Source organism: Esox lucius, chromosome 11 (genome assembly GCF_011004845.1).
Source record: "Esox lucius isolate fEsoLuc1 chromosome 11, fEsoLuc1.pri, whole genome shotgun sequence".
Taxonomy (NCBI): Eukaryota; Metazoa; Chordata; class Actinopteri; order Esociformes; family Esocidae; genus Esox; species Esox lucius.
The window spans coordinates 25,739,685-25,764,311 of record NC_047579.1 but is presented as its reverse complement, the minus strand read 5'-3'; the positions used below and the strand labels follow the sequence as shown (position 1 = coordinate 25,764,311).

General features: G+C 45.8%; 1 protein-coding gene across 5 annotated transcripts in view; it reads left to right on the top strand.

The window, feature by feature from the left end:
• The window catches only part of LOC105022924 (RNA binding protein fox-1 homolog 3), a 377,689-nt gene that overhangs the window by 277,144 nt on the left and 75,918 nt on the right, over positions 1–24,627 (top strand). The window contains exon 1 of one of the 5 annotated variants that reach the window (XM_020051117.3): positions 5,694–6,073. The exons of the other annotated variants lie outside the window; for them this stretch is intronic. Coding sequence (XP_019906676.1) covers positions 6,056–6,073 — 18 coding nt within the window. The 5' untranslated portion in view covers positions 5,694–6,055. Of the gene's footprint in view, positions 1–5,693; positions 6,074–24,627 lie in introns of those variants that run through there. 5 annotated transcript variants of the gene reach the window in all.

Below are 24,627 nucleotides of genomic sequence, written 5' to 3'. Positions count from 1 at the left end.
AGTTAGAACCAAACTACAGCCGGGTAATTAGTCTGGACACGGAACGGATCTGTGAGAAAGAGTACACTGCGATATGTCACCGGCAACTTTGCTGATAGGTTTCAAAACAAATAAAACATGTCCAAAAAGTGAACCGCATGCACGCCCCAAAACTGAAAACACGTACACAGTCAGAGAGAGAACGCAATAAATGATTCAGAGCCTGGTGGCTGGTGCTGGGATGAAGCCTTTGAAGGATGAGGAAGTGATAAAGACATCAAACAGCTTACCTGTCAGGGAGGTGGCTTTCATTTAAATGTTTAAAGGGGGTTTTAAGCACTAGAAATGTGTCTACTGTTCTTGGTCAATGGAGAAACTGGGAAGCACATTCTGGTGATGAGTGCTTCTCAGGGTTCACCAGTCGCTGACAAAAACACTGGTGCCTCAGAATGTCAAACACTGTTTTTAAATGGTTGCCAACAAGTCAATATCTGTCCTACCAAACACAGCTTTTCTGAACATCAATAAGTATACCTATTTTAACCTGTCACTTGTTTTACAGACACACTATTGAGTCTACTATAGATTTACAACATGTACTATAAGGGATTTCTCTCTCTCTCTCACTGTTTCCCTAACTCTAACTTTCTCCCTCTCGCACACAGACACACGCACTGCCTCCCTCAATCACACGCACAAACACGCTGGTAATGTAGATAATGAAACCTTGTTGTGTAGCTTTTCTCTGTGTTCTTCCTTCCTTCTGGTCCGAAGCTGCTTGTTGTGGCGCTGAAGTGACTCTGCGGTGCTTCTCTCTGAGGGCAGAGGATCAGTGGGACACACTCGTTCATTACCAGGTGTATTGGGTTGTATTGTTGTTTACACTTTGACAGCAAGGCGTCGCAGGCAGTGTGTGGTACTCACATTTGTCTTCCCCGCCCCTGGCAGACCGACACATAGACTGACATGCAGACTGACCAACACACAGACAGGCAGACAGGCTAGGCCTGGCACCAGGGTGACTTTGCCAGTGCACAGCTCTGAGCACACTCTCTTTTCTGTGTCAAGACGCCACGCAAACGATGCGTTATTAACATTAGCTACAGTGGGGAGAACAAGTATTTGATACACTGCTGATTTTGCAGGTTTTCCCACTTACAAAGCATGTAGAAGTCTGTAATTTTTATCATAGGTACTCTTCAACTGTGAGTGACGGAATCTAAAACAAAAATCCAGAAAATCACATTGTATGATTTTAAGTAATTTATTTGCATTTTATTGCATGACAAGTATGTGATACATCAGAAAAGCAGAACTTAATATTTGGTACAGAAACCTTTGTTTGCAATTACAGAGATCATACGTTTCTTGTAGTTCTTGACCAGGTTTGCACACACTGCAGCAGGGATTTTGTCCCACTCCTCCATACAGACCTTCTCCAGATCCTTCAGGTTTCAGGGCTGTCGCTGGGCAATACGGATTTTCAGCTCCCTCCAAAGATTTTCTATTGGGTTCAGGTCTGGAGACTGGCTAGGCCATTCTAGGACCCTGAGATGCTTCTTACGGAGCCACTCCACTCCACACATCCATCCTCCCCTCAATACGGTGCAGTCGTCCTGTCCCCTTTGCAGAAAAGCATCCCCAAAGAATGATATTTCCATCTCCATGCTTCACGGTTGGGATGGTGTTCTTGGGGTTGTACTCATCCTTCTTCTTCCTCCAAACACGGCGAGTGGAGTTTAGACCAAAAAGCTCTATTTTTGTCTCATCGGACCACATGACCTTCTCCCATTCCTCCTCTGCATCATTCAGATGGTCATTGGCAAACTTCAGACAGGCCTGGACATTGAGCAGGGGGACCTTGCGTGCACTGCAGGATTTTAATCCATGATGGCGTAGTGTGTTACTAATGGTTTTCTTTGAGACTGTGGTCCCAGCTCTCTTCAGGTCATTGACCAGGTCCTGCCGTGTCGTTCTGGGCTGATCCCTCACCTTCCTCATGATCATTGATGCCCCACAAGGCGAGATCTTGCATGGAGCCCCAGACTGAGGGAGATTGACCGTCATCTTGTACTTCTTCCATTTTCTAATAATTGCGCCAACAGTTGTTGCCTTCTCACCAAGCTACTTTCCTATTGTCCTGTAGCCCATCCCAGCCTTGTGCAGGTCTACAATTTTATCCCTGATGTCCTTACACAGCTCTCTGGCCTTGGCCATTGTGGAGAGGTTGGAGTCTGTTTGATTGAGTGTGTGGACAGGGGTCTTTTATACAGGTAACAAGTTCAAACAGGTGCAGTTAATACAGGTAATGAGTGGAGAACAGGAGGGTTTCTTAAAGAAAAACTAACAGGTCTGTGAGAGCTGGAATTCTTACTGGTTGGTAGGTGATCAATGCAATAAAATGCTAATTAATTATTGAAAAATCATACAATGGATAATTTCTTTGATTCCGTCTCTATTTGTGTTCTCTATTTGTGTATACGGTGGTGTTTGTTTGTTGTTGCATGGTGCTAAGAATGGGTAATTATGAACAGAGTACTTCATCCACCTGAATTGGGAATAATTTTTGCTACAATTTCACAGTGAAGCATCTCTGACATTTTCATGAGCATATCGGAAGATGTCACTTTTCAAGTCCATTTCCTTTTAAAATCCTTCCATTCTGCAAAGGCCAACTCCCCCACAGCTAAAACCTTTCTGGATGGTTCCACCTGTTCAACTTCTTACCGTAGTTAGAAACCCGATCCTCTTATTACGGAGATGTTAAATATAGTACCTGTCGAGATGATACCGGCACAGAAATGTACATCTGTGTGTCCTTACCAGCTGTTCTGGAAACTTTATTCTTTAATTACAGTGAGGTGTCATCACAAACACTCTTTTCTTTTTTTTTATGTGACGCGGAATGGAGAATCCTCTCTTCCTGTCTCAGAGCCAACCAACACACAAGCCCATTAGGTGAGACAGCTGAGCCCAGCCAACATCGAGTCAACTGTGGGAGAAATTAGGCTGGGACTGGGGTGGAGAACCATTACTAGTAAACCCCAATCACCTCCGCACCCTGAGCATGAGTCTGAGTGCTCCGGGGACCACAGTTCAATGCTCTGACTGTCAAAGTCTCCATATCTGATGTGAAGATCCAGGTCAAACCGCGAGGATGGTGTCATTCCTGCTGAGATGATATAGCAAGAGGCGGGGGGCGGGGTGGCGGGGGGGGGGGTGGGTTCCTGAGCTGAGAACGGCCATTTTAGTGCGGAATAAAGTGCATTTAAGTCATTTACTTGCTCCTTTCTCTCTGAAAGCTCTGTAATGGACAGCAGATTCCCCTGGGGTGTGGGGTTTGGGGGGGGGGTCTAAATGGGCGGGAAAGCCACTTGCATAAACACTATAGACGACGGGAAAAAAAACTGGGCTGGGGAGAGAATGAGAGTAACAACATGTATAGACCCAGACCCTCAGTCTTCTCCCATTCCATTTCTATTTCCATTTAATGGGTAATTGAGAGCTGAAGATCCCAGGAAGGAGACATGGATTATGTGATGCTAAAATGACTTCAGGTTCTCCATTTATTTTCTCCATTCTACCTTTTTTTCTAATCCCTGAAACCCTGAATGGCCTGCGCATTAGTTTCTGTCTGTGATGCACTCACTACCCCTCCGTCTTCCTTTCTCTCCCTCCAATGTCTCTGTCTCTCCTTTTGCTACCTCCCTTTCTCGTTTTTGCACTCTCTCTCTCTCTCTCTCCCCTACCCCTCAGTTATTTATGAGGAAGACTTGAAATAGACTTCAGTATTTGATAAAAGCGTGATCCTTAATCCGAGTTGCCTGAGAAGTGCATTTCATTTTTATTTCCCATCTGAGATTGATGGAGGGGTGGGGTGGTTACCCCACTGTGTTTGTTGACGTAACCCCATTGGGTCCGGTGGACATGGGAAAAGATATGGACGAGGTGTATGTTAATGGTAACAGTAAGAGAGTGCGTGCTCGGAGGGTGGGGGAGGCTGTCTTGTGATCTAGCCAGAACGAAAGAAGAAAGTCATCAGAAATTGATTCTTCACGAGTAAAGCAATATTGTTTCCGTCTAAAATTGACGTTTTACATTTGTTTTGTCTTCCGTCATCATACTTTCAGGCCGTCTGGTATTAACCGGCCAGCATCTGGAAGAATCACAGATGTCTCACAGAATTTTTTTGACGTTTCAGCGATCAAATCCTCGCCACATTGCAACTATCCTTTCAAAACTTGTTGTATTTCTTCTCAAGAAAAGTGATTTAAAAAAATGGTAATACATTTAAAATGACAGTAACGCAATACACGAACGAAGCCCCTCGTGTACCCAATTCACTCAAACCCAGCTGCAAATTGTAAATTTAACTCAGCCTCCTTATGTGGCAATTACAGATGGGAAACAGAACGTGAATATATCTCCTCTGTTCATTACCACAATGTTCTCTATGGCTGGCAAATGTTCTTTTGGATCCTACAACAAATTAGCTTGTCCCCCGGGACATCTTTTATTGGACGATCCAGCAGAGGAGTGCGCCACAGAAACCACTCTGACTCTCTGCAGTCTGCCCCCGGTTGCCACGGGGTTAATATTTAAAAGCGCGAGCCCCCCAGTCGTGTATTGATGATGTGTTTTGAAATTTGCTGAGGCAGGCTCGTTGTTACAATGCTGTCTAAAAGATAGGCGAGCCCCCTCCCTTCTCTTCCCTTAACAGCAGCCAGATGGAGAACACGCTACAGCATGTAATGTAATGGAGCCCACTCAGCACACACCCCGCTCAGCAAAGCCCTCTCCCTTTGTACACCTAAACAAATTTAGCAAGCTTCTTTTCTTTTTTTTTTTCTTTTTTTTATCTATACACCACACGTACATTACCGGTCAAAAGTTTGGACACGCTTTCACTTGAATGGGGGAGTTTATAATCGCCACGACTTACACTTCTGTCCACCGGAAACCCCTCCTTCGTTGACTCAAGAGCTCTAGTTGGTCGTGGCTGAAACAAGATAGACACGCCCACACGACCTTTGACCAGTAACGCCAAAAATATAGAAATATAAGTATACAAACGAGTGAAAATACGTGAATTCTTCTAATTCCCCCGTGCTTCCGGTCAGGGTGGTTAGTCTGTATTTGTGCTCCCAGAAGTAGCTCTGTTCACTATGAGGTTATTTTTCGTGCTCCCGGTACAGCTGAAGCTGGAATGTACATCACCTCTAGTCAGTCTCGGTGATCCTCACAGTCCTGCCTTAGGTAGCCCGCCACCATCAATAGCATCATCATCAACAGAACCCATGCCCCCCCCCGCCCCCCGCTCTGCCGCTCTCCCCACCACCAGTCCTCCACCCCCTGCCAGCCCCCTCCCCACCACCAGCCTCCCCCCCTGCCAGCCCCCTCCCCCGTCTTCAGCCTCCTCCTTCGCCCTCCCCGTGATGCTAAAAGTTACAGTACCGTCTGTGCGGTCCCGGTGTGTTCGGCGCGCAGCCCAGCGGTTCTCCGTGCAGGGGTACGCAGCTCCGGTGGAGGAATGCTGGAGGCAGCTGTCAGGTACAGGCTGCTCCTGCTCTAGTTGAGCCTCTGCGCCGTACTGACTGATTTCACATTCGCCAATAAGAGACAGCGCAAGCCAAGACACTGAGGGAAACCAAGTGAGAGAGGGAATAGAGAGAGAGAGAGAGAGAGAGAGAGAGAGAGTCGAAGTGAGTGGTGTGGAGAGGCAGGGACAGTTGAAGAGTATCAAAAGCAAAAGGAGGTTACAACACCTCCCAAGCTATCTTTCCTCTTTCTTGTCTGCTTACTCCTCTCGCTGGGGCTCAAAACGGAGGAAAAGGAGGCTTTTGAAAAAATTAAGGGAAGAGAAAGCAGCTGCCATAGAGAGACGAGGAGCAAAGCTAGTCAAGCCCCATTGAATAGTTGAGAGGGAGGGCTGCCCCAGTGGAAGAGGGACCAGTAAAGCACTCGTTCCAAACGGTCGGACTTGCTTCTCCTCCTCACACCCACACTGGCTGGACTTGTCCTACCGCTCAGCGCCTCTCTCCGCTGCGACTACACTCTCACCTGTCCCTCGTCCGAAATGATGATGTATTTCTGGGTGAGTACCGCACCTGAACGATGTTCTCTTTTTGTTTACCGTAGTGCTGCCTCCAACTGCAGAGTGTATACTGCTCGTCAGATGTGCATTTGTCTGTGTGTGTGTGTGTGTGCGTGTGTGTGAGTGAGTGTGTGTGTCTGTGTGTGTGTGTGTGTGTGCGTGAATTTGAAAGGGAGAGATTCTAGTTGCGCCTGTATAGATGTTGGAGTATCTACCTGATCGGTAGTGGTTTAGTCATGCAGATTTGTTTTGTCCTCAATGTTTCAATTTGCCTTTCGCTGGTGTGTGTGTCTGTGTGTGTGTTTCTGTTTGTGTGCGCGCGCGCGTGCATTGTGCCTCCCACATGCATGAACTGAGCTGATGGTTATTCAACTTCCATGTGTTGTTTTATTGATGGGAGAGCACCAGGTCGTTTAGCCCTAATCTATCCAGGCCTGTCACTTCTCTTGCCCTTCAACCCAGATGTATTGGAATTTACATTCCTCTTTCCATATTTATCTATCCATTCCTTTTCTGCAAATATACCGTAGTTGACAATTAAACGAACCGGAATGTACAGCCAATGTAAAGCAATGTCTGTGCTTTTAGACCAGTTTGCCAGACCGTTGGGGTTGTGGCTTGCACTTTCAGGGGCCACGTTTTAGATTCACTGTTAACGTATCTTTTCTTTGAACCTATTTGAAAGGGTATTATTTCCCATTTTATTAACAATAGCTTAGTCTTTCTGTTTTCTTCTGTTTTTCTTTTGTTGCTCTTCTCCAAAAACATGATTACCATAAATGAAGTAATGCATGAAGTGCACTAGAAGTGTCCACAGTGCTGGAACCAGAGGTGCTGATTAATTGTGTATGAGATCATGGATGATTACTGAGATGAGTTTTGTCGGCTCTGTGCTGTTCTGCTCCCTCCACACCACAACAATCCCCTCTGCTATTCCTCCCATCCACTTGGAGAAGTCTAAAGTAATGCAGATTGCAGCCTCTCGCGATCCGTTTCAATTTACAGTACAGACTTTTGCTCCGCAACCCTCCCGACCGAGTCATGGGGATCTTTATGATTTTGAAAAATAGACTTTCCCTCCAATCCTTGTAATTCTTATCATAAAGCTATCAAACTGTGGGCGAATGTGGGATCCGTCTGGTTCGTCGTGGGGAACTTGGGGCTTGTGGCTATCGATTGGGAGTTTTGGATTACAGGGGGTGGTGTGGGGGGGCTTTAGGGGAAGATACTCAACACTACCTGGTCCAGTCTAGTCCATTAAACGGCCTTATTTCTGAGCCGCCGAATTTGTTTTATTTTCCATTAAACTGACAGCCAAGTGCATGAATAATAAAGTGTTATGAATCAGGAACATGACATGTAGTGGTTCCCCAGCCTCTCCCCCAGTCCACATTCCCTCCCCAGACCTGGAGTTTAACTTGAATCCAACTGTCGGACACAGGCCTACCGAGCAGTCAAAGCAATTAAGTGTTCCTGGGAGGTGCTATGTGCTAACCGGAGTTTGATGCTAATTGAGGAAGGCAGATCCCGGTCTGTGAGTGAGCAGGCCTCTTTGAAGGTGTGTGTGTGTGTGTTTGCGCGTGCGCGCGCGCCTGCGCGTGCGCACGCCGTGGGGCCACATCTTGTCTCGCTTCCCCTCCTCTTTCATCAACCACAATCTCAGATGTTCCCTTCGTGAGCGACCGCCACACACAGCAGCGCGCCTGGGTGAGGAGGCGGGTTGCCGCGGTGACGTCTCCGCGCCGTCGCCATGGCGGCCCGCCTGGGCATGGGCGGCGGTGGGCGCAGTCAGACTGGCACCTCTACGGCCTTTATATAACCCGGTTAACGCGGAGGAGATTTGACGCCAGACTGTCGTGTTGGTGCGTGCTGTGGTCGCCCAGCCTTTAGTTACAGTACCAGGGGAACCAGGGAAGTCTATCTCCCATTTGAGGCGCAGGTGTTCAGCATTACCTGGCGTCCCTCCGGAGGCCTGTCAGCACCGGATCAGTCGGGGGAACCTGCGAGCTTCCCTCATTAGAATATTTATTTACCAAGCAGATGTTCTTATCCGGGGCAATTACCTTTGGCTTACATTTCCCTGTTGCCCACTGATATAGATGAATGTATATACAAAAGACAGGCCTGGCTCATGCAGTGCACTCCTGGGCACCCACCGGCCCCGTCTCCCGCTCCCAGAGGCGTCGTCTCCAAACAGTCTGGTCTCCTCACCGCCAAACCACCTCCTTCTCCACCTGACGGGCGGATGGGACTGAGAGTTGTGGGGGGGGGGGGGGGGGGGGGGGGGGGTTGGGGGCTGGCCTGTGTGTCGTTCTTTCCACTCTGCTGTTCCTTTGCATTAGTAGGACGGAGCGAGTTGGGGGAGAAATGAGAGAAACCATGCATGTTTCTGTCCTCCCCTGAATGCCATGAATTATTGAGCAGGGCAGGGCCCTCGCTGCGGAGCACACTGCCCGGTAATGGGGAGAGCAGAGTGGATATATGGCTGGCTTGGCTTGTATGTAACACCGCTTTACTGTCGACTTCCCCGCCACACAAGCGCCTCGCTCACAGTGGCTGTGCCAGTTCCCGCTGCTGGGGCCACTAAATCTTTCAGTGTGTTTTACCTGTACCTGCGCTCTGTTTTGTATGTTCCAACTGACGCGGGTCTCAATGGCTAGAGAATGCCTGACGTGTTAGCGGCGAGGCGGCGTTGCTGAGCCAATCGGTGATGGGGTTTGTTATAGGGAATTGTTTAGATCAGGGAATTGTCTATTCTGGTGCCTGTGAACCAATCAATAATGTGAGTAATTAAAAGTTAGCGTCAGAATCCTGCAAAAAATGTGAATTCAGAATCTGAAAGCGAAACTGTCTGTTTTGAATGACTCAAGGGAACCAAGAGTCACGGGCATAATGTGGATGTTTCAGTTGAAGAAAGAAATCCAGCGATTTCTCAACGCAGCATGTATGTCCACATTCAACCTGAACAAAATAAACCCGGAGCCCTTTGGCCCTGTCCATCCGACCGGCCGGAGCGGAGGCTGTTGGGATCTGTGGAGCATTGCATGTGGAAGCCGTACCGATCAGCCATTCAGGGCAGGAGGCTGGGCCGCAAGTCCAGGCCACCGGTTTCATATTGCAAGATGAAGTGCCTGCGATCGTTTGTTAATGTATTAATTGATCTGTGTCCTCAGACAGACGAATCGAGAGTAGTGTCACGTAGACTCTTTAGTAGTCCCCGAGACGCTTTCATTAGCTGGCGCTAGACGCACCCCCCCCCCCACACACACACACACACACACACCACCCCACACACCCCACCCCAGGCCGCTGTCGCCACACACTTACCTGACAGCCCTAATGACTCTGGAGGCTTCTGTCACTCCGGCCGGGGGAGCTGTCCCACACGGTGGCCCGGGAGAGAAGAACTCGGGTCTCACGTCGTCCAAACGAGAGGCCCGTCCTTTTTAAGGATGAATGTTTTAGTAGTACTTCACTCCAAAGGAACTTTGTAGAAACGGGATGTATATAAATCATTAGGAAGTTACTCTGAACTGGGGGATAATGGTGGTTAATAACTCTTCATTGACTTTCATGGCAGCTCTTTACTACTGATGTGGCACCCCAACTTGGGCTAGTGTCATGGTGCAGTATGCCATTAACAACATGAACTGTGTGCTATAAAGCGTCTTCATTCACAAGTCATATTTTTTTTATTTAAATTTTTTCTGGGGGGAGGGGTCTGATTTCACTATTAAAACAATAGAGCACTGTTAATCCTACCTTTGAAAAACTTTCGTCCTCCAAAACTTTGTGGAATCATTGTAATTGCGCATTCCCTCAGAGCATTTTAAAGAGTGCTGAAGGCCTCAAGAGCAGCCTTTGGACTTAGTAAAAGGAAGAGGAGACGGGTAAATTGCAGGGATCCCAAATCTGAACCCATACCTTTAGTGTGTGTGATCATTAGCCATCAGTAGCTTTAGCAATAATTCTCTGCGCTTTTGCACTCCCCCCCCCCCCCCCTCCCCCCCGGGCCTAATGGGTCCAGAGCCCAGCTAATTGTAATTAGACTCCGACAGCGGGTTTTACTTGCAGGATTTTCACACAGCATTCCTCTTTGATATTAGCTGCACAGCTGATAAGGAGATTAGATACTAGAGAAGGAAGAGGATGAAGATGTGGATGGAGAGAAAGCAGGGGGGGGGTGGGGGGGGGGTGGGGGGGGGGCTCTCCTTAAACTACAGAAAGACACCTACACTGGGGAAATCACTGGTGAGTTTAGCTGAGGAAAATAGATCCGGACGCAGTAAAAGCCTCACGCTCGCTTATTGCACCTGCTATCATTAGCGCTTTTGTACACATGGTCAACCTCCCAGGGAAAACTCATTATCCAGCTGTGCCGTTATTTTTCCGCTGTTTTCTCCTAGTGGAGTGTGACTTCAGGGCTATAGCCAGTGCACCGTTTAATGCCTTCCAACACAATAAAGGACTCTAGCCTTAATGATGTGGGATTGGATGGCCATGCCTCAGGTTGTCCAGGGGCTTGTGAGGCGTTACTGGGACGGCCATTTTGTCTCGGCACTGTGGAGGCTACACATCAATTCGGTCATTCCAGAGAAAGGAGAAATAAAATCTGTTTTAGTGATTAACGGACAGATTGTTCAATAGTTTTTTTTTTTTTTTTCTCAAGGCCGAGAGAGAGAGAGAGTGTGAGAGAGAGGAGGAGGGAGAGGAGGAGGGAGAGGAACTGTAGCTCCTTCTACTGCTGGCGTTTGACGTTAGCATAGTAATGTTATATCAGGTATCATGATGTACGTTCTTTTCCCTCCCGTGAGTCGGTGTCTTTCACTGAAATGAGGGTCTTGCATGCTGAGGAATGTGTTAAATCGTACCTTGCAGAGCATTCTGCAGAACAATACACAACCCTCATTTCACCTGCAGCCTCGGCTAACCCCCCACTGTGCTCAAGGACTAGGAGAATGAAATATTAACGGAGGCTTATGGCACCAACTTAGAGAGAAAAAGATGATCCACGGAGAAACTGGAACAAAAGTTCAACCGTTCTGCCCCCTTTTATGATGTCTTACACAATATACTTAAGGCTGATCAATAAGATAAGACATCACGGATGATTGAACACTGATTGGAAGGATAACTCATAAGCTTTGGGCTCATACTGTGTGTCAGCTCAACTTTAGAGTGAGACAGGATCTATTCCCAGGCAATTTAGGGGATTCAGTCATTTACAAGGAGACACAGCCAGAGTCTAAACCCTTTAACGCAATCTGTCTAAGAATCTGTCTGTCAGGAAAGAACTCATTCTCAGCACATACAGACAAACAGGTACACTATAAAGCCTTTTTTTTTTAAATCCCTTTCTGTTTGTTCAGAATATATATTTTATCCACACAATTACGTTTGCTCCGTGAACAGAGCTTAATAAATGTCTCGCCCTTTCGCACCGTGGCTAATTCCCTGGTCATTCTTCTTGGTGTCACCTGGGTTGGAACTGAAGGCCCGAGCATCGCTAACACATCGGTGCCATTGATATGACCCGAATTGCCGGTTCCCACACAGAGACACGACCGAGAGGACAGGCCAGTGAGAAACATGTCCGCTGGCTGCCTGGTTCAAATGATAAAGAACCCGCTTGGCTTCTCCTCGTCCTGGCCGGGGAATGTGTTTATACTTCGGATTATGTTTCCGCACTTTCCGGTGCAATTATTCAGTTAGAATGATCAAGTTATCTTCTCGTACGATGATAATAAAATAATACGCAGTACGATCCAGGCTAGCCATCGGCTTGGGGCGTATCTTAGCCCTGTGATGTCCTGCTTACTCTACATTTTACTTAACATCCAGTAAAATGAGCTACTGCATGGGGACCCTCTTTATATTCATGTTATTTTATGGTAGCGCGCGCGCACACGCACACACACACACACCCCATTAAAAGCTTGTTATATACTCTTCTCAGTCAATCCAGGGGAGTGTAAAACCCTCTGCCACGTGCAAAGGGTTAAGAAACACTGTGGCACCCAAGCAGTAAAATGAATGGCATCAGAGTGACATTAGTGTTATAGGTTATTGACCGATTTCAGGGAATTTATGACCCTAATCGAGAGGCGACGTGGATGGGAGTGAAGGAGGTAAGAGTGGCTGCGACGGCGTGACCCCGCCAGTGGACACTACACTTTCGGCAGTCCTAGTAAATTGTCGTTGGAACTTTATACGTCTCAGTGGAGGGCTCTTTACTCTCCCAGCCAGCCTCCTCGGGCCGTGCCCTGGGTCCTCCCCCTCTGCCCCTCCCCCAGCCCTTTCAGGTCAGATATACACAGGGCCCGCGTGACGAGGACAGCTACTTTATATCACACCGTGACAGCCTTGGCCTCTGTAGGGCTCGTGTGCGCGGGCGGGTGGGCGCGCGCACGTTTGTGCGTGTGAGTGTGCGTGCGTGTGTGTGCGGGCGGATATAGAGGTTTCTGTAAAGACGCACAAATGCGCGCGCATTAAAATGGCGACCCGCACGGTATTTTGCATGCGTCTGCCTTCGGTTGTCCTGTAAGCGAATGGATTATTGAAATGATGCTGTTTTTGCGTCCGTTCTGCCCACCATGTGACCCAGCCATGTGACTCCAGTGGAGTGTGTCATTTCGTCTGCCAGACCTGCCTAAATGTGTGCCGGCCAAAGCCTCTGTTAAGGTGGACTAGAAAGAGAAATATTCAGCGGTGTCGCAGTGGCTTCTCTTCTGTTCTGGAGAGGAGCCTGTAACAATAAATAATTCTCATTGAAATGCTATATAATGTGATGGTGTTGACACAGCTATTTTTTTTGTTGCCCCAAAATATATGTGTATACATGTTTCAGCATAATGGGACAGCAGCCACACAGTTAGTCGACTTTCATCGCACGGTTCAACTGACAATCCTACAAAATCACCTTAACGCTTTGTAAGATCTATGGTTGATCTATATATTATTATTATTTTTCTCTGCTTTTTACAACACAGTTAGATCACCACAGGCTCTCACTGAATAAAAAAAGTGCAAGTCTGTGTTCTTTTTAAATGACTTCACTCTGTTGGTTTAATATTTTTTACGACGTACTATATGCTCAATACCACTCAACTTAGTCTAACAATGACTTCCACAAGTGCAGTATATACTGTCACACGGGGGATTGCAACCAATTGATGTTGAACAACCAGTAGTAACCAATATCTCACAGCTAATAGCTCGCTAAACAAATCAGACATTGCTGGCTCAATCATACTTTTGAATCAACAAGTCAAACCTAACATGATATCTGTTTTTAAATCCTCAAAGTATGCTCTCCTCACGTATGTCCTTTAAGCATCGGCATGGACTCCTGACCAGCAAATGTCGTTGTTTATTAATAATTAGTTAGTGTAATCCACACAGATAAAATAACTGAATTTGGGGGATATATAAAACAGAACTGAGTAAGAAACAGCTTTCGTAGGGCTACCTTCGAGACGTTATTTTGACAGAAACGCTGCACAGTCTACACTAACCTGGGCACAGGTAGCGTAGTGCTCAGGGCATCTGACCAGGAAATGAAAAGTTGCTAGATTGAATCCCCAAGCTGTAGATGTTCTTGAACTATACAGTTTAGTGTAATTACTCCAGGGTGGCTCTAAATGATGGCTGATCCCTAGGCTGTGACAACACCCCCTGTGTATAACACACCCTGTCTACTTGTGTTAAATAGAACAAATCTAAACACACATATATTTATTATTGTTATCATATGGACCGGGGGAACCTCAGCAGGGGAGGGAGGAGTTATTTAACTTTTTTTTTTTTTGTTTGATACAAAATAAATAAGTGGCTCGAGTGGTTTCATTTTTGAATAGAGGCTCTCATGCTACGATAGATTGGACTCCCAGATGTAGCGTACATCTCGTAGGTTGCACTAAGTCGAGCTTTTTCTCGCTCTCGTCCAGACCCAATTCTAAATGACAGTGTTTGGGTACACAATGCACTAAATTGGTGTAAAACTCCTTTAGTTTACAATGGTTCCCGGTGTCACATGCTGCTACAGTGTTCGGGCAGCAGCAAAATATATTGAGAAAACAAGAGGTATTGAGACAGCTTGAAATCAAAATGACTTATAACTACTGGTTTACCATTGAATATAATGCCAGTCTCTCAGGGGAGCAGTTTTTTTTTTATATCCAATTATATTCATACCGATATCATGTAGCGCTTATTCTGTACCTCAGAGGACCATTTGGGCTATGTTTTAAATTATGCATCTGTTTTTTTTTTTATCACTATGATGTGGAAACACTGTAAATGCTGGTTGTTTACAGTAAACAAAACTGAGACACCTCCTACAATATAATCACATATTCTATCTTCAATGAGTTACAATGTCATGGTGCCATGAACCCTGTGGGCTGTTTGTTGAAAATGTCAACCCCAGACTTTGAGGATTTTAGGACATGGCCTTTTATCGTGTTGTTGGATAAACAAAAAGCGAAGCTGTTCACCTTAATTAAACTTGTATACAGTATGGTTGCGGTGGGCTACGTTTAAATAATTGAAAGGAATTTCTCTTGCACTGCAAAGCGTAATTTCACAATCATTTTAACCGTTGACGTTGCGTAAAATAACTCTGGTGCCTAGGCCTCGGTTCTCGTGCTTGTTGTTCACTCGTACGTTTGGCGAGACTTCAGATCTAACACGTGTTGCTTTTTGTTTGGTTGCTGAGACAGTTAGGACGCTGTGTGTCGTTGAGGGGACTGGCGAGGTGCCTTTGTCCTTCAGTGTGGAGGATGAGAGAACCGAAGAGGAAAGTGATTGTACTGATTGATGTGGCGCTAACACGTCGGCCGGTTCTCTTGTTCTCTTTCTCATGCTGTGATGAACACAAACCGCCGGGCGACCCTCTTCTAATCCAACACTATTGACAGTGGCGCTTCGGAATTGTGACACCGAGTGCGGAAGTATGTTTTTAATTAAATCCAAAGACGTCATGTGCGGATGGTGTGGTACCGACCACCGTCCTCCGTTAGGCACATGCACTGCTTTCTTGTGTGCAAATGTGTCAGGTGGCTATCAATTATTTTCCTATTTTTGTATCATACAATATATACCGTTTTGGCCAAACCAGGTGTGATAATGTTAATCAAATGCAGTCGGCTTGGTGTTAGGCTCCTAGCAACAGGACTGATTTTGTTTTGTAAACTGGAGATTACCGGTGGTGTGTCTCTGCGTGCTGAAAGTGGTTATCATGAAGTCAGCGTAAGATGGACACAGCAGTCAGGCAGGGCAGCGTTGTGGATGGACTTACACAGCGGTAGGCTAATTGCGTACACCTCTGTGTCCCTCATTTCTTCAAATACGTCGGCTAATGGAATTAAAAACATGTTGCCAGGGGTCTTTGCAATTTGGAAAATAAGTCCATTAAGTTCATTAATTTAATAATGGCCAATAATAATGAGTTTAAATTATTGCTCAATTAGGAGGGAGCGTATGGTTGGCTGTTTCACATTCATTTGAAATCACCTCAGTGTGCAGTAGTTTAATGAGATTATAATGGAATTGATATCACATAGGTAGTGAATTAAAGCGTTACCGGAGAACCCATTAGGAGTCAAATTGTATTCCTGAAACACTTGTCACAGCTCAAATTGGTTTCTATTTTTGTTATTGTCATTAGTAACACTGGTATTAGTATCAGTAGCTGGATTTGTGTTTTCAGGAGGTTTTAATAATATCCATATTTCTGTGTGTTATGTATGTATGTTATGTGTGTGTGTGTATATATATAAATATAATATACACACACATACAGTTTTTTATATGAGAGAGAGAGAGTTAGGTACATAGATATGTTGATATATATAAATGAAGCAGTAACAGTTGGGTTACAGTGTTTGTTTATATTTGGAATAGGACTGTATCGGTGCTGTCTCCCATTGATTTAAACACTAGCGACCTATTCAGGTTTCAGAATCTGTAATTCTTGACCAGGAAACCTGCTGAGGAACTCAGTTAAAATTACACAGACAGCACATTCACACTCATCTGAAAAGGTCAGTATAAATTACAGTGCTTGTTTCACTGAAAAAAGTCAGGTAATGTGATCCTCAGTGAGTAGTTAATAATGCTCCAGTGCCTTTCCATTGGCTTCTGCTGAAGCTTTGACTTTTGCACCAACGCTTTATGTAAATGCACAGTACATTTAAAGGTGCCGTTTGTAACATCTCATAGATAACATAGATATTGAAATTTGAAAGGCCTGAAATAGCTTCCTTGAAACAGTTGCTGAAACTGAGGAAACCGCATCCATAATTTGTATGTTATTGTGCTTTTCTTTTTTTATTAAAACCAGAGAAAATGATTTATTCTCAAGTCATTGATAAACTGTTCTTATTTGCCATTTACTGTAGAAGAACTGCAGTTTGTGTGCTTATCTGGAAAAATGGTTGCTATCATGCACAAAGCATCTCTTCTGTTGAATGCCATTACCTAAGAGCTGTTTCTCATGGTGATTCATGACACAGCCACTCAGTCCTCAGATGAGGTTTTGGGACCGGGCGGAGGAAGGATGACGGTGGGACCCCCTCCCCCTTCCAAAAAAAGAAAAGAAATAAAAAGGAAAGGGATTAATCAGTAAGATATTGTTGCCTGCTGTACTGTAGATGAGTGTGTGTGTTTGTGTATAACGTGTGTGTGTGTGTGTGTGTGTGTGTGTACGACAGAGCACGTGATCCTGCATGTTTATGTCTGTGTGTGTTTGTCTGTGTATGTGCACATTGGGGTTCACATGTGTGAGTGTGCTTAATTAATATTTAAGCCACCTTCAGCATCCAAGGAAAGCCCAGCAAAGGGGATTGTGTTCTCATGGATCCTTTAATCCTCTGTATTAGCAGTTTAATAACAACAAGCCATGTGTAGATTAACCAGATCAAGCTCCCAGAACGTGCTTGTGTACAATCTACTTAAATGCTTTGATTCTTGATGGTGTAAAACGCCACTCTCTCCGCTCTCCTTCATCTCTTAATGTATGGCTTCATGTTGACATGTGTGCTAATGCTTCCCCCGGACAATATGTCAGACTGTCTGTGTGTGTGTGTGTCTGTGTGTGTGTGTGTGTGTGCCCGGGGTGTTTGTGCACAGTAGCATTTTGGTATCTTTGTTTTGCCGTAGTTGCGGTGTGAGTGGATACGTCCCTGCGACGCACGCTAGCGAAGAGAAGCAAGAGTGAACCCTCTGATCTGGATGTATCAGATTGTCTTTATCGGCGGCTCACTTTCATATCAGCTGATAGTGATGACAGAAGGCCCCGCTTCTACCCGCGGATCAGCGTGTCACAGACACAACCCTGGTCCTTCACTGATAGTGTCACTCCCCCGTTCCTCTCCCACTTTGTGAATATTATAGATTGATTACCGTCTTGTTATCGCGGCGGTTCAGGTGAGATCGACATGTGCTGCTGGGATGAAGAGTCCAGGAGTGTGCTTTTACACAGGCACTTTGCCAATATGGGGCCATGAGTCAGTGTGTACCGCACAGGACCCACAAGAAGGATGGAACAGGATCCATCAGCAGCGTCTGGAATCTGCTTACTGCAAATATATGAACAAAATCGGCTGTCACAGCAAAAATGCAACGTTTTGTAATTTATGGAATATGGATCAGATCTTTTCGAGTAGGCTCATTTTGCAATCCACGTATTCGTATTAAACAGTGATGGTGTTCATTAATTGACGCTACGTGCGTGTTTTGAAAACCGAGAGAAGAAATAAACCACCGAATCCAAAATTCACAAATAATTTTGGATTGTTCATTTTGGTTCTGGTTAGGTAGATGTGATCTTTTTCTGAATGAACCTTCATTCTGATGAAGGCAGATTCATGCTGTACCAGTTCCGTGATTTTTTTTTCAAGTAGAGATGGGTTTGCTATATGCTCCTGGTGTACCACTGGCCACTCTTGAGTGGAGTTGCTGGGTGGGTTTCTTTATGATGCACACACTAGCCACACATTCTAAATAATTCACACTCTACTTGAGCATTCTCCAACGGACTCAATGCCGCCATTAGACTGTCTCTAGCTGCCAGTTCCTCTTTTTTTTTTACTTTTTCATTCTCAAGCACAAACACCAACATTCGGAGGCAGCTAACAAAAAAGGAAAATCATCGAAAAAGGAGTAATATCTCTCTGGTCGATGAGAGTTCATTGGCAATTCACGATATTAAAGGGAGTTTACATACAAAACACTCCCAACATTAGGGGGGGTTTTCACAGTTCAGCAATATTTTCTGTTCTTCACCCTTTTTTGAAAAATCCGAGATGCCTCTTTGACAATGGCTCCCTCATGCAGAATGCATGAGCGCAGTGCGGATCGATACGACCCCTTTAATCTCGCTACATAGACAGCTTCTGCACTCACGCTGTGAACCGGCACCTGCCGCAGGCTGCCACTGCTGCAATCCGGATCAGAGGAGGGAGAGTGATAAGTCCAGGTGACAAGGGTCGCAGCACGGGGTCCCCACTCCGAGCTGAGGCACACGGCCCAGACGAGCAGAGGTCCGGCCCAGGGGTAGACAACCCTGTCCTGATAGTGCTGCAGAGACTGCACCCATCGTGTTTGCCTATAGGCACCACACCTGTCCAAAGGAGCTAATTGATTAGTTCAGCGGTTAGGTAAGTTCGGCTGACTCGGTTGTCCCGTGTTCGATTCGATCGTAAAACGTGAGGCGTTTGTCGCCGAACACTGGTCTGGTGTAGTCCTCGACCTGAATTCCACACAAACAAGCATCTGGCCGTGGAAGTACAGGCAGTCTGGAGTTTTATGTAATTGACTAAACAGGTGAGGTTTTTAGATGTTTTTTTTTTTGTTTGTTTGCTTTTAGTTATTTATTGAAACATCATTTTCTGCAGGGCTTTTCGCCGTCTACTGCTTTGATTTTTGGTGTGTACGAACGGACCCCATGCAAAATTTAAAGGTTTATTGGGAAGTGTTTACAGAGATGAAAAGAAAAAAAAGAAAACATGAATGCTGTATACCGTATCACACAGTATGTTATTTTTATTTTAATATTTGTTGTTAATTAATAATCGAAATCCCCTATCATATTGAATAAAACATAACATGTTGAAAAATCAGCTTTTAGAATGTGTTTTGGACAAGTTAACTATTACCTTTCAGCCGTGAGATTATAAAAATGACATGCTTTGGAAATACATTTCTATGAATATGCTTCTCTCAAATAACCACTACTGTCATGAAGGGAACCGAATTCCTTTGGCTGAGAATACTAGCAGATAAAGCAGCCAGTGGTCCTTTAGAGGGAGTCAGTGTGCGTGCGCGTGTGTGTGCGCGTGTGTGTGTGTGTCGCCTGGCGAATCACGGGAATGATCAGTTAAAAGGATAAATCAGAGAAGGCCACCTCCACATAATTGATGTGTGGTGCTGGAGAGATAATATAGAGCACCCAGAGAGTCTACTGCTCCGTGGACTCCTGTTCTGTTTCTCCTCTCCTCTGGTGCCCGCCTTCCCTTTGCCCCCCCCCCCCCCCCCCCTCATTTCCCTCCCTTCTCCACGCAATGCGGCTTTTGTTCACTCATTCCTTTAACCATTAATTTCGCTCCAAGGTGTCATGGCAGAAAAATGAAAGGAGCGGTAATAGGTTATGTCAGGCAGACAGAGGTGGTGTCTTTTTGCGGATGCCGCTCAGCCCTTCAAGTCTCGGTGAAAGGTAACTCCACTTGGTGGGTTCAGCTCTGCATCGGTCTTACCTGCTTTATGGAGAATGGCAACAGACGACCTCTCCATCAGTCCCTGCTACAGTCCTTGTGACTGCAAGTATTAAGCCTGTGGGGGGGGAAAAAGCAGGAGTGAATATGCACGAGCAATATGGAAACATGACCGTGACAGATCACAACAGGTACGCATGGCTGACTCATGTATTCCCCCTCTTAAATGGAATTGTACTCATATTTACACATTTTGAACGTTACATTTTTTTTCCCTTCACATTGTTCTCCCACGCTTGAGACTTTGACATTTTGAAATTCATTGTTGGAATATCCGCTAATCAGGCTAGCATTCACTTCCCGGAAGGTGGAAGTATAGACTTATAGCCAATTAAGAGAGGCAAAGGTACACATTTCTTGATATATTCTTACAAGAAGCACACCTGAGAAGTTATTATTTAGATCAGTGGGTCGTTTATATGTCTGAAAATTTTCTGCTAAAGGTGCAGTGGTTTTGATACTGAAAGGAATTCCCATTAAGCATAAAACTACAAATTCCAATACATAGATGAACACTAATTGTATTAAGGCAGATACATTCTGTTTCTGTAACCCTGATATGTTTGTATAGATTCATTTCATGCACAGGCATTGATACCAGATATCTATCAGACCAACCTGCATATTTCCGTGGATTCCAGCTGTATGTTAGGTTTAGTATTTTGATAGATCCTCCACTCAACAAGCATCGACCTTCAACTTAAACAAGTTTCTATACTTCTGACAAAACCTTAAATCTGTTGGATGTTTGGAGGATCTCTAACACCACTGGCAGAGAAAATTATTTTCAGAATGACTACTTCTTTGTCCATGCCAAGTGATAGTCGTATGCCAGCATTTTGAAGTATCCATATTGAACAAGGCTTTATTTAAGCAGTGCGGCACCTTGGGGATTTGTGGTATATAGCCAATATTCCACGGCTAAGAGCTGTTCGGTTGCGTGACACACAATGCAGAGAGCCTGGATACAGACCTCTTTGGTCATATACCACACACTTCCAAGGTGTCTTCATACTAATATCACCTGGCTACCAAAGTTATTTGACGAGTAAAATGTCTCCCCTAATCTACTGTGTAGAAAGTTTTCCACCATACCTGAGCCCTGCATGCAGTTAGCTTACAAACGCTCTCTGACAGTCGGATGATTACAGAACTGTTTGTGTTTTAATAAATTAAAAGTCAAACACCAAACTATACTTTTTGGCCTACAGAGCTCATATTTAATTAATTCATGTTATCAATGGAATTTTCCAGAAGTTCCGATCTATTACCTCCCTCGTTTTGCTCTTAGGAACAGAACCCAACCGTTTTAATTTAATGTATGTGATGCTTTATAATAATAGACATTTGAAACAGGAATATCCTCCCCATGGTGCCCTCAACCATTTGACACAGAGGCCAGACGTTCGTGAAATATTGAACAGATATATCTCAGCATTTGGGTTTAGTGCAGAAGAAGCATGATATTACATTCATGACATAGACTCCCACACAGAGATATTACACTCACATTTCTTCCACCTCCTTTGGTCCGAATCTCCAAAACCTATTGCATTTCACCTCCTTCTGCGGTTCCGCCAATGTCCACAGTAAATCTGTGCCTGTGCATATATCCCCAGAGGTATGTTTTGATGGCAGTGAAGTGGAGAGAATGTAAAAGGTGTCAGGGCCTATGCTGTGTTTGTGTGTTTGTGTGTGTGTCTGTGTATGATTGTATGAAACTGGCCAGAGGTGTGACTGTGTGTGGGTTGTCTGTGACTCTCCAATGACAACAGCTAGAGCTCTGGGTACCCTCAGCCAGAAAGACGTCTGGCTGCCTGGCTGGCACTCCGTATTTATGCCTCACACACACACACACACACACACACACCTCTGTCCCGGTTGCGGTTTCATGTGCTCTGTTATGATATGTGCATCTGAGGTGGAGTGCAAAGGGAGGCGTTATTGATGTATCAGTCGTCTCACTGCGGCCCTCTGAGGAGGATGTGGTGGTCAGGGTTTGAACCCCTGACCCGTGTGAGAGATGGAAACCCATCTGGAGTTTCTCTCCGCTGTCAGTTAAAGAGCAATGTTGAGAAGTGTGCCTGTTGGAAAAGGGACATTACTGGGCACGACCAATCTGTTCCAAATGGAATGCACTTTCAGTCAGTTCCCAAATGTTGTAATTGACCTTGACACCGGCCGCATCGGTAACAGTGGCAAGCGTTGTCCAGGATCGAAAAAGTCATAAAGATAGGCTGTTTTGGTCAATTTGCTCTAACAACTTTTGGGGTTTCTTTCCTCAATACATTCCATGTGTAATGACGGTGTGCTGTAAAAATGAGTTACTACCTGTTTGCTTTTGATGAAAACTTCCCTAACCGAACGTACCCCGTTATTTTGGCGAAATAGTGACCCCCGATATCAGGTTGTTGTATTAAGCGGTGAAATAAACACAAGAGCTAAGGTTGGTATTCTCCACATCCTCTGTGAACACACTCCTTAGCCGACATGCACTCTGAGGCACGCACTACGTGACATCCTCCTCTAAAGCGTCTCCCTGAAGGCCAATAAATATTTAATCATCGATCTGATGTGATTTCCTTGCATGGCTGTCCCTTTGCCCTGTCAGCTCTCCCTCTGCACCGCCCCCCCCTCCCCCCGTGCACCAGGCCCTGCAGGGGTATCCGGGTCTGACCCCATCCCCGTCCGCTGACCCCTCCTGTGCCTGAACAAAACCCTCCCTCGTGTTCCTCCTGCCTTTTACCCTCCCACCGTTCCAGGTATCACCCGCTCTTAGCTTCAGCGCTTTCTAGCCTGGAGGCAGACGGGTGGGGGGGAGGCGGGGGGTGGGGGGCGATGGCGCAGTAAAAGCTCCCCAGTATTGATGTTGACTTCCGCCGTTTCTCTCTCTCACTCTCCGAGAGAATGGCGGTGGTGTGTGGTGTGTTGGGGGGAGGGGGGGGGGTGATATACGGCGGCTTGTGTGGGAGGCATTGTCAGTCCTCGGGCTTTCTGCGGTTCCGCCAAGACCGAAGAGCGCTCAAACTTCCAAAAAGCCTGGCCTCTCTCTCAGGCAGGTGAGTGATGGCCGGACGCAACCTGCTGATCCCAGCACCGGGTGCATTAGTTTGCAATAAAGAAAGCTGTGATTGTGAAACGCGGCTGGCGAAAACATATGAGGATGAATGACATCATATAAAAGCCAAGCACTGTTTCAGAACCCATTTACAGTGGCGACTGCCAGAGCCTGAAGCCCGTTGTGAGGGCCTACAGCAACAGCACATCCTAGTGTGGGATAATGCCATAGATCTGAGAGACAAACCCACCCATCCCTTTCATAAACCATCACCGTCCCTTCGTCAGTGTAATCAGGACTTGGCAGCTTTCTGGAGTGAAACATCATACTTTTAACTGTAGATATTGACCTTTGTTTATTTATTGTTCTCGGGAAACACTTGCGTCGCAAAGCCACGGTGGTAAAGATATCAGAGCCGTTCGGAGGAAGTCTCCCACCAAATAAAAACAAATTGCCGGGTGCATTTGACGCTTACATTTGGTTGTGAAAATGTACGTGTCCTTTTTAAAGGACAAGCGATGAGAAAACAGTGCTAATTTGGTGCAAGAAAGACTAGCAAATCCCGGTCTTTCATGTCTATGTGTTCTGCACCAGAGGCCCCCCGTGGCACAGCCGTCCAAATGAGTCGGATCTGCAGGAGGAGAAATAATTAAGGGGAGAGCGGGTACCTTGTTGCCTTAATTAGACGCCCAGACAAAGGGGCGCCGACGCCTCCACAAAGAGCCTGGCATGCGGAGATTGGTGAGAGGCAGGTTGAACACGCTCCCGCCCTGTTTCTCAGATGTTCTCTTCCTGGACCGACTGGCGTAAGCCTCGGTTATAGATACCAGGGAAAATATGGCTGAGAGTCTTGGAGGCCGGAGTGCAGTGGAGTCCCTGTTACGAAGAAACCAGAGCGAGCGGCAGTCAGACGTTTGTTATGCGCGGCAACTATGACACAACCTTTAATTAGCGGGAATCTCAGGCGCTCTGGGCGTGTGGTTTAATCGGTGGACCTTTAGAGAGGGTGCTCGTCTCGCCGAACGCCCCGAGTGCACGCTGATCGTGGCATCCCGGTGGCCCTTCCCTCTACCGAGGGGTCCGCAGGCACCGTGGCGTTGCCAGATAATGAGGTAGGGTGCACCTTACAAAGGCCTTACCAGTAACAAACCTACCGCCAACTGCTTCTTTGTTTTCATTTCAATGGATCTCCGGAGGTCTCCCAAGACGGGTCGAGGGAAAGGGGGAATGAAGGCTTGTTTGGTAAGAGAGAGGCTTCTCTGGACCAAATAAAACACTGGGATCAGTGATCTTTTCGGAAGTTCAGTTAAAGGATAAAATCTATACAGTATGTACTATTTCCGGGCCAGCCAAAGTATTTTTCAACAGCGGTATATATATATTCTTTAAACAACGAATATATGGCTGCACCATTTGAATGCAGTTTCTTAGGGGTCAGTCATTTTAAAAACTAATATTGCACTGTTACTGTAGATACAGATTATGGTAAAAATAAATGAAATGACTATGTTCTTAATTTTGCGTAGGGTAGACACGTGACACAAGAGATGCTTCACTGTACCATGGCTTAGATTCAATGCCTGGGAATGTATTTATGGGATGCAACAGCATTAGATGGTACCACCATGTCTCAGACACCGCTTTAGAACCCCCATTGGGTTGGGCTTTAATCTGGTTACTTAGACAGCCATATCATATTGAGAAACACGAACACGTTTAGCAGC